The sequence below is a fragment of the Anolis carolinensis genome, chromosome 1 (genome assembly GCF_035594765.1).
Source record: "Anolis carolinensis isolate JA03-04 chromosome 1, rAnoCar3.1.pri, whole genome shotgun sequence".
Classification (NCBI taxonomy): Eukaryota; Metazoa; Chordata; class Lepidosauria; order Squamata; family Dactyloidae; genus Anolis; species Anolis carolinensis.
In genome coordinates this window covers 307431809-307443116 of record NC_085841.1, presented here as the reverse complement: position 1 = coordinate 307443116, position 11308 = coordinate 307431809, and the positions used below count along the sequence as shown (strand labels likewise).

Here is an 11308-nt window from a genome sequence, read left to right as displayed (position 1 = left end):
ACATTCTTAAGGACACGGGCGCCCTGAACAAAGATGGCCGACGTTGCACAGTGCTCTGGTTGCGGCTCTTCCGTCTCCCGCGCAGGGGAAAAGTCGACGCAGAAGTGGGATCTCGCGAGGCTGGCACAGTTGACGCTCTACCTCCTGCAGCTCGCCTCAGAAAACGGTGGCATCTCTATGGTGCTAGTGCGGGATTTGGAGTCTACGTTAGGCCAAGCGTGCCGCGCTTTCAACGGCCGCGGAGCATTGTGGTCGAGAAGTCGTTAGGAGTTCGCTTCGCGCCCGAGCTGAACAGAAAAGAGTCGCCATGGTGAGTTCAACGGGAGGGAGTTTTGGCTTCGCCATGAGGCTGAGCCGCGGAAGAGACTCAGAACTGACTGAAGGCGGCGGAGGCTTTTCGCTTGGCGCCTCGCAGTTCACTTGAGTCAAGGCTTCGGGCCTAAAGGGGGCAATGGCGGGGGAGAGGATCTGTATCGAGAGGCACTTGTCTGTCTACACAAAGCCTATCATGGATGGCCTCTGAGGAGCGGCGAAGCCCTCGTCGCCCTCCTAAGACCTCCCTAAGTCTCTCGAGCTTACCCAGACAGTGTGCCTCCACACTGGAGAAGTAATTCCACTTTAACTGCCATGGCTCCATGGTATGGAATCCTGAGATGTGTAGTTTCGTGAGGCACCAGCATTGTTTGGTAGAAGAGGCTAAGAACCTCCTGTGATTTCATTGCCTTGACCCATGGCAGTTGAAGTGGTGTCAAACTGCATTAATTCTACAGTGTACATGTATCTTTGGAGTGCCCTGTGCTATCTAATCACATACATCCTAGGAGCCCCCGATGGTGCCGTGGGTTAAACCCTTGTCCTGGCAAGACATGACTTGAAGGTTAGGTAGCTGACCAGAAGGTTGCTGGTTTGAATCTGGGGAGAGTTCAGATGATCTCCCGCTGTCAACTCCAGTTCCCAATGCAGGGACATGAGATGCCTCCCACAAGGATGGTAAAACATCAACATATCTGGGCGTCCCCTGGGCAACGTTCTTGCAGACAGCCAATTATCTCACACCAGAAGCGACTTGCGGTTTCTCAAGTCGCTCCTGACATGAAGCTAAAGATTTTAGAGAACAAGAAAGTAGGAAGAAACAAATACTTTGAACTGAATACCATACTTGAGTCTAGTACTCACTTTTTTATCCTACATTACATCATGGAGGGGCATGGCTCCCCAAATGGAGAAACATTCATGCTGCCTGCCTCCCTGATGTGCTAGGCCTGCGGTTGGGTGCATTACATTTGAGGGCAAATCCATTTTTTGTAAAGGTTGCCTTATACTTAAGTAAATATGGTAGTGAAATGAAGAAGGATTTATTCCAGTAGAATAACTATTTTTAGAATGGACAATTCTTACAATACTAGAAACTTAAACCCTTGTGTTGGCAGGACTGCTGACTGACAGAATGGTGGTTTGAATCGGGAGAGCAGGTGAGCTCCCTCTGTCAGCTCCAGCTCCCCATACGGGGACATGAGAGAAGCCTCCCACAAGGATGGTAAAATATAAACATCCGTGCGGGCTCTGGGCAATGTCCTTGTAGACGGCCAATTCTCTCACACCAGAAGCGACTTGCAGTTTCTCAAGTTGCTCCTGACACATAAAAACCCCACAATAGTTTACAGTTGGACCTCCGTTTCCATTGAATTTGCATCCATGGATTCATCATTCAGCTGCTTGAAAATGTTTTTTTAAAAATATAAAAGACAAGTCTTACTTTTTGCCATTTTCATAAGACACATCATTTGACTTGTGTATAAATGTAGTCTAAAGCTGTAGGTTCTCTTACATAAAATTATGCTAGTATATTTTCGTAAATGTCCATCTTAAAAAGTATTTCACACATTCCAAATGAGAAAGATTTCTTTAAAAGGTCTTCTCTCTAGACTCTGAAAAAAGAACCCTCTCACAAATTCTTTCTTATTTTTATTCGATGTATTGCTTCTAGTAAAATATATGCTTGCTTATTTTCTTTAGAGAACTTGTTAAAGTTCATAATAGGTATATCCATAATTTAAAAGTAATGTATGGAACATATACAACTCTTTCACGCACAAGGTTTTACCTGTGTAGCCATAATACAGTGGTTCTCAACCTGTGGATCCCCAGAAGTTTTAGCCTTCAACTCCCAGAAATCCTAGCAGCTGGTAAACTAGCTGGGATTTCTAGGAGATGTAGGCCAAAACACCTGGGTACCCACAGGTTGAGAACTACTGCCATAATAGATGCGTAGTTGGCCTGTTGTTATATGTGCACTTAACTGAGAGTAAGCCTCATTTGATCTTTTCCTTTGTGAACATGGCTGTTACACATAGTCTGCTACTTACTAACTGAATCAGAAACTTTCAATGAGTGACCAAAGCAGTCCCATGTTTCTATGTAGAAAGCTTGCTATCATCCTAATATTTAAAAATAATTTCCTTTGGCTAGTGACTAGTAGTTGACACTTCAATAATAGCCGGTCTGTTTAGTATACAAAATTAAGATTTTCCAAATCTTAAATTTTATACATACAGTAGAGTCTCAGTTATCCAACATAAACGGGCCGGCAGAACGTTGGATAAGTGCAAATGTTAGATAATAGAGATTAAGGAAAAGCCTATTAAACGTCAAATTATGTTATGATTTTACAAATTAAGCACCAAAACATCATGTTTTACAACAAATCCACAGAAAAGGCAGTTCATTACACAGTAACGTTATGTAGTAAATACTGTATTTACGAAAATAGCACCAAAAATTGCAATGTATTGAAAACATTGACTACTAAAAGGCAGGCTGCGTTGAATAATACAGAACATTGGATAAGCAAGACTACTGTACCACATTTCCTTCATTCTAAGATGCACTTTTCCTCTCATATAAGTACCTCTAAAAATGGGGTGCATATTAGAATAATGCATTCTTTTTTTTACATATAAATAAAGCTTTTTGTTGGTGAAATTAGTGTGAAATTGCATCTTATTTTCTGTGTGTGGACATAACCTACATTCAGTTAAATTCTGTCATGAAGTTTTCCCATTTTGCAGTGCATCCTGAAAAACCTATCTTATGTAGAAAATTAAAATAGAGTGGGCGGGGGGAGGATAGCCAATGCTTGCATGTCTGCCCCATTGTGTCTTGTGTTTTGATTGCATTGTCTAGTGGCATTCTTTTTTCTGTGGCTTCATTACACTACCGTCTTGAAGTGCTCCTGGAGATCATACATTTATGTAATGCTGTATTGGAACCTGTTCTTTCCAGATGTTGTATTTTTCTAAACTATAAAATGTGATTCATTTGGTTTAATTTAGTAACAAAAAATAGGTTGAGCAAATATTACTTTCTGTATGATCAGTACACTAGCATTTGCTGGAAGTAACGTGCTTTGTTCTAGTACATTCAGAAGCCTAAATAAATGTTGTGTTTGCTTTTGTACAGTCTCACACAATTTTGCTTGTTCAGCCTACCAAACGACCAGAAGGCAGGACTTACGCTGATTATGAATCTGTGAATGAGTGCATGGAAGGTAATATTCCTGCTGTAGATTACTTGATGTTAAATAAATGTTTAAAGTTGGACCCCTTTTAAACCCGACCAGTTAAACCAATAAAAATTATGGGCTCTTGCATGATTGTGTGTATTATTTTGGAGATCTCATAATGACTCCTCTGAACTGAATCAGATCTTTTTTAATACAGTGTTCCCTTATCACGGGGGTTAGATTCCAGGCCCACCCGCAGTAAGTGAAATCTGCAAAGTAGGGATGCTATATATTTATACATTATTTTAGTAGCTTTACACTATTTTAAGTCTTTTATCAACCAATCGTGTGTTGATAAATTGCCTCCTTCTCCTGTTGCCACTTGGGCTCCTTTTCTCTCCCTTTGGCTTCTCCTTCCTCCCTTCCTTAGGCTCTAAATTGCATTTTTTTTTACTGATTTATAATATTATTTTAGAGTTTATTGAAAAACTGCGAAACAGCGAGTCCGCAAAAAGTGAACTGCAAAGTAGTGAGGGAACACTGTATAGTGTATCTAGGATGCTATATGCTCCTTTGCTTGAAAATAAGGCATTTTCTATTAGAGCCAGAGATCATTTGTTAATTTCTACCCCATCAGAAGATATGAGAAAGTGTATAATTTTAATAAGAATAATAAATTGATACATGGATTTAACACTGTTAAAAAGGTATTTGGTCCTGTCTAATGCGAAAGGGAGGAAAATCACTTTGAAAGCCAAAGTTAAAATCTTCAGATTCAATCTGTATTTCAGTGTTTGACCTTTTACTTCTGCAGAATAATTTATTTGTAAATTTATCTACATGAAAGCTTAATTTGCTAACATTCAGCTGATCAGATGTCATTTGCTTGGATCCATACTGATTGTCTTTTCATATACAGTAGAGTCTCACTTATCCAAGCTAAACGGGCCAGCAGAAGCTTGGATAAGCGAATGTCTTGGATAATAAGGAGGTATCAAGGAAAAGCCTATTAAACATCAAATTAGGTTATGATTTTACAAATTAAGCACCAAAACATCATGTTATACAACAAATTTGACAGAAAAAGTAGTTCAATATGCAGTCATGTTATGTTGTAATTACTGTATTTAGAAATTTAGCACCAAATTATCATGATATATTGAAAACATTGACTACAAAAAATGGCTTGGATAAGCGAGGCTTGGATAACTGAGACTACTGTATTTGACATCTAGATTTTCTGTGGCAGTGTGGGGTTTGATGAGTGCCTCTTTTAGATGCTGGATATTCTTTTTTTCTTAGGAGTTTGCAAAATGTATGAAGAACATTTGAAGAGAATGAATCCAAACAGCCCTTCAATCACATATGACATTAGCCAGTTATTTGATTTCATCGATGATTTGGCTGACCTCAGCTGCCTTGTGTGAGTATTTCATACTTTTAACTTCTATAAATATATATTCTCTAGCTTAGGCATTTATGATTGTATTTTTATAGAGGCTTGTTTCTGTGTGTCTTCAAGTCATCTCTGGATTATGGCAGTCATAAGGCAAACCTCTCATGGGTTTTCTTGGCAAGATTTATTAAAAAGAAAAACCTCATTGCTTTCCTCAGGCTGGGAGTACCTGGTATAGTCATGTATAAGTCTAGAAATTTTATCCAGTGGGTTTCTGTAGTTGAGTAGATATTCAAATCTTGGTTTCCCAGAATCCTAGTTCAGTATTCAAAGCACCATTGTCACATAGGCTTTTATACAATCAGTGGGTTTTTACTACACTTTATTCAATAGCTGTTGTTAAAATAGTGCTTGGATTGTATGTTTAGTGCATTGTGAATCCCAAAATGGAGCAGCCAATCCAAATTTTGGTTGATATTTATTGCGCATGTGGACCTCTTCACATATAAAATGCTGCAGCATTGAAGACATTTTGTGCCATTTCTATTTAACTCTAATTTAACTATCAGGAGCCCAAAACCTGTGTATTAGGAATACACTATACTGCTAAAAACCATATAGGTGGTTCACATAGGTTTGGAGATGATGATGATAATGATGATGATGGTGATGATTTATTTGTATACCACTCTATCTCCCCGAAGGGACTCAGGGCAGTTTCCAACGTAAGTAAAGCATTCAGATAATTAAGAAACACTATAATTAATGTCTGAATACAGCAATTTCAGTAGTCTTATGAATTTGATCTCTCAGGAATTCAGGAATATTTGAAAGCCAGAGTCTCTTGAGAAGTAATTGTTTCTCTACAAATACATATACAGTAGAGTTCCGGTAATCTGATTTAAACGGGCGGACTGAATCTCGGATATCCGGATCTGTCAGATAACCGGATCTGTGGGCAAGCGCCCCGGTTTGGGGAAGCGCGGGGCGTGCTGCTGCTTAGCTACACGCTCCGTACTTCTGTAAAGGCCTACCAGAGTTTCCTCTTCCATGGCTGTCTCTGCCGCTGCGTCTGCTTCCCTCTCCGCCGCCTCCTCCTCCTTCGCATCCTCCTCCTCCTCAAAGGTGAGCAAGCGAGGTGCGAGGAGAGCGCTGCCAAGCCCCTGGCAGTGCCTCGGATAATACAGAGTGTTGGATTAGCGGAGCTCTACTGTAATTGCATTTATCTAATGGCTTTGGGAAAAGAGCTTTATAGTAAAATGACCCCATATTCATATTGCTAAGTAGACTATTGCTCAATCCTTTGAAAACATTAGTCACTTAGAATGATTACATTGCTGGCAATTGAGAGGGGGAAGATAATTACTGTGTCCAAAGCAATATTGCTGGAGGATGGGTAGTCCATAGTGTGCATATGACCCCTCCAGATTATTTTGCAGGCACCACATCTTGTAATTACACCCACCCTGAATTTTTGAGTTTTTGGACACCTAGCCACACTTATACACCTAAGGAGCCTATCCTATTCATTTTCTATTTTTAAAAAACAATGCCTAGAAAATAAAGAAGTAGGACATAATATGTTGATTGCTAACATTTATTTTTATTTTTAGATTACTTAAAGAGAGGAGGGCTTTAAACTAAGCTGTAGCAAAAATACAAGAAAGTCTCACTTCTCAGAATGATAACAGTGCTGGTACACCCTACATGTGCAGAAGGAAGAGCTTTCTATGGACACACACCCTGGCACTGTGATCCTGATTTCTCCTAATGGAAACACACAAAGTACCCCCTCATGGATACATAAACTGCAGTCTTCCTCATTAAGGAAGATTGCAATCCAATTCAGAGTTGGCATGGCTACACCTGCCATGTATCCAATGGCAGTACTTCTGTGTATATGAATTAAACTATTATCTAGCTTGCTGTTAGTTCTAGGTTCTAGTTCAATATTTTAACTATCTTATTTAATTGTTTTGGATTATAACCTTAAGAGTTGACTTTACTGGAATTGCAATTCAAAACATCTGCTGAGGCTGGATCTACTTAAGCACATTAACACATTAACTCCCCCAAGAGATTTATAGGAAGCTAGTAGTTACAATTCTCTGAAAATGGGGCAATCTTTTAAAAGTAGACTGGGAACTGTCTGCCTTCTTTTTATAGTGCAAATTACATTTAACATTCAGTTAGCTCTCCTACATCTCTCCCCCCCCCCCTTTCAGTATAATCAATCAAGAAAATAAAGTGTTGATCACACATTTGTTAATCTACATCTCCCAGTACCTTGTGCACATCAATATGTTAGAATGAAAGGTTTACATCAGGGGTCCCCAAACTAAGGCCCGGGGGCCACATGTGGCTCATCAAAGCCATGTATCTGGCCTCTGAGAAGGGTGCATGCACCTTTCCCGTCTCCTCCCTCGCCTGATGCGTGCCTTCCAAAGCTTTGCTTGTTTATAATGGTATTTTAATTGTTGTTTAATTAATATTTAATTATTAAGGGGTGCTTTCCTAGTGCTTTTGGTGAACAAAGGCAGAAGGAGGTTGGACCAAATGGCCCAAGGGGTCTCTTTCAACCCTCTTTATTATTGTCACAGACAGAACGCCACCAAATAAGGTTCAACACAGTTTATTAAAGTTACAGAACCAAAAATGCCCGTAAGAAACAAAGGGCTAGGCAAACACTTGCCTTCAATGTGAAAAGAAACAAAAAGACTTTGCTGGAACTAAAAACGGTTCAAAAGATAAACCGGATTAAACAGGAGTTTAATCCGGGTTAAATCAAAAATGCTTACTTCAGCCTGGCACTTTAAACAAACAAAAGTTGATAAACAAAGATTCAATGAAACACAATTAACTGGCAGCAGATTCCTCTCTGCTACTCAAAAGCTACGATTGAGTAACTAAGTTGTTACTCCTCCGTGCAACGAGCGAACTCCGGGTCCAAACACATCAATCAGGGTAGCAGCGGTCAGCAGGATCCCAATCCGGTCCAAGGTCGAAAGCCAGGTACAGACGTCTTTAGTTCACCAGTTCCACCGATAGCCACAGAAGGGATAGTCCGAGGTCGTAGTCAGTCAGTCAGTCCAGCGTCAATCCAGAGTAGACAATTAATGTTCGTCAAAAAGACGACGGAGGTCCAAGCTATCAAGATTAAACACAGGTTGCACAGCAAAAGCCCACACAGTTCCTCCCGCCGTCTATGCCCAGTGTCCTTGGTAACTTACGTATTCAGCAAACGAATCACACCCGTCTTCAGGAATTTCCCCAACAAGAGCCCAAGCGTTCGTCCAGATTACATTGCCCAACGCAATTAGCCATTGATTCTAAACCCCATTTTATGCCAGTTCATAACTCCTCATCACTATCAGCTGCTATCCTAATTCCAGGTGTCTCATCATCATCATCCTCATCAGAGCTAAAACACCTTTGACTACGCCCCACAGCATCCCCAGCTGTGGATCCCGTTCCATCCCTCCAGCCCGTCCACGGGTCCAATCCTGCAACCCGCCAGTCGCCTCCCATGCTATCATTGCCGGTGACACCCAAATCCTCCCTCACACGAGTCCACTCCATGTCATCCTCCTCTGAGCTAACCATCTCTTCCTCCATTCCCTCGGTAAAACCCTCAAAGGAGTCTTCGTCTGTTGGTTCTGCAAATAAGTCTCGGAGCCGTTTCCTTTCGCGCTCCTCAAGAGAGTCTGACTCTCGAGGAGTCTTACGACCTCGTCTCCCAGTATCGGAGCCATAAGGCTCAACCATAACAATTATTTTTATTATGATTGTTATTAACATTGAGGCTGTATTTCTTCCTGTTTTGTTTTTTTACTTCAAAATAAGATATGTGCAGTGTGCACTGCATAGGAATTTGTTGATAGTTTTTTTAAAAAAACTATAGTCCAGCCTTCCAACGGTCTGAGGGACCGTGAACTAGCCCCCTGTTTAAAAAGTTTGGGGACCCCTCGTTTACATAAACTCTAGATATTTACATTGAATTAGACTTTAGGAGGCCACAAGAGGGCATACTTGGAGCATAACATTTTGTTTGTGTCTAATGTCTGTGATGATTAAAATCATTGTTCTGATGGAGCCCTTATACGCCTTGCAATCAATGTTATTCAATTAATGGCATTTTAGCAGTTCATGGCTGAATCAAAACTGTAAGAAATATAAAGATAACCATATTAGTTTCCTGCTTTTATACTGTTCATTGCTTGAGGTGTAAATGTAATATATATTGGAGATTAATTTTAATCATTTTTATGCCAAGTAGTTGCTTACTGCATGCACTGTTTCAGAGACATAAGATTAATGGTATTGGGACACAAGTGAATATCACTTAGCTCCTGGGATTTAGCCCGTCTGCTCCCAGGCCACATCAGTCTTGCTGTTTGACACCTGGGCATTACTATCTGCTTTTAGAATTATAATGAGTATTTTAATGGGGTTATAATCTTCTGGTTTCTAGAAGAGAGACCAGAGTGTCATTAATATATTTGGCCAATGAGATCGTTTTAGTTCTATATATTGTGCACTGGGCCCTTGGTATACATTGGAGGTTGGTTCCAGGACCCCCCGCCTCCAATGGATACTAAAATCTGTAGTAAAATTATGCACCTTATAAAAAAGCAAAATCAAGGTTTGCTTTTTGAACATTTGTTTTAAAAAATCAACACTGGATGCAGAATGTGTGGCTATGGAAGGTCAGTGTATTATCCTTAAATATCTTGATTCAGCAAACTGAATGTGAAATTAGTCTTCATTATCATCTATGGAGGACAAAAGTGAGCACTTGAATACCATGCACAGAGAAAAGACTGAGCTGGATTGAAACACTTCTCTTTTCCCTTGCATTTTGACTCCTAGCACACAAGGTCTATCCATCATCATACTGTTTGCAAACTTATATTCTGCTTCTATTCCAAGTTGTTGAGGCATTTTGGCTCTGAGAAGTTGCTTTGAAGAGATGCACGGTGAAATGCATAATGCAGTATGATGAAAAGTTTATACAATATTAATTGGCCTGTTCTTTTCCCCACCAGTTATCGTGCCGATACTCAGACATACCAACCCTACAATAAAGATTGGATAAAGGAGAAGATCTATGTCCTTCTCCGCAGACAAGCTCAGCAAGCAAGCAAATAATGAGCCAGGATGGCTAATGGGGATTTTGAGGGAGGGGTTTGGAACAACAGGTGTGTACAGCATTCTGTAGTGAAAGTTTTGTATTGTAGGCCTCCTGGTCATTGCTGTTAGTCTGTATCTGAGGCAATTAGAATTTCAAGATTGCTCAGTTTGAATTTTAAATAAAAAACATGCCTTCTGTGAGTATTTAGATTAACTGTTCACTTTGTTTATGCAGTTAATTTTTTTTTGTTTCATTTCTCCAAGATTGTCCATTTATGTTTTACCACAATCACTGTGTGTACCTCTTTCCTAGAGGGATCTGCATTGTTGTTACTTGGAGGCAATATGTCATAGTGGAAAATAAAATAAATGCTCTTTAGTTAATTGTGTTGATTGGTGGATTTATACGCTTTATAAATGAAACATGGCCAGTTTATCGCAAAAATAACTTGATGGACTCAGTGTTGATTGATTTGTGAAAGATTTTGAGTGGCCACATCCATCATGCTAATATTCTGAAGCTTTTTTTCTTCACAGCGGTGACTACAGTATAATCCAGCTACCAGAGCTTTTCAGTATATTTACAGCCATTGCTTTAGAGGTAATTAGGAAAGATGAGATAGGAATATTGTGTCCATGGAAGTTACAGTCATCTAAAGCAGAAACAGTAATTGCAGTTGCCCTGCATAGAGTGCATATTAGTAGAATGCATTAGTAAAACATTCCTGACAGTAAGAGTTGTTTAACAATGGAATATCTGTCATGGAGTGTGGGGGATTCTCCTCTAGAGGTTTTGAAACAGATGCTGAATGGCCATCTTTTGGGAGTGCTCTGATTGCATATTCTTGCATGACAGGGTGTTGGGTTGGATGACCCTTGAGGTCTCTTCTAACTCTTATCATTAGTCATCTTCCCCTTTATTCTTGGATCACTGTGGCCAGGTTATCCCAATCCAGCCAAAATTGGTGCTTCTAGCCACTGGGCTCTCTTGGGCTCCAAGTGACAACAATGATCTTAAAGGCTCCCTGAGATAGTACCTATTTCAGAAGATGCAAGTCAGTTCAGAATAGGCAGTTGACTTATCTCTTACTGACATTCAAGATCAGTTTACTGGTTACATCCAACTCACTAATGTCTAGCTTCTGAAGCCTCGCCTGATTAACATGTAAAGCCTCTAATACAAATTTGTATACTGTTCACAATGTTTTCATATATTAAATAATGAGAGACTTATGCCCAAGGGCCTCTAGGATAAGTGGTATATCTCATCATCCCTAGTC

The 11308-nt window shown here is 40.1% G+C and overlaps 1 protein-coding gene across 1 annotated transcript; it reads left to right on the top strand.

Moving 5' to 3' along the window:
* Positions 1-146: 146 nt before the first annotated feature.
* Positions 147-10412, top strand: erh (ERH mRNA splicing and mitosis factor). The gene is made up of 4 exons (XM_008118140.3): positions 147-310; positions 3460-3547; positions 4805-4925; positions 9944-10412. The coding sequence occupies exons 1-4, from the start codon at positions 308-310 to the stop codon at positions 10044-10046; spliced, it is 315 nt and encodes a 104-aa protein (XP_008116347.1). The 5' UTR covers positions 147-307; the 3' UTR covers positions 10047-10412.
* The last annotated feature ends 896 nt before the right edge of the window (positions 10413-11308 follow it).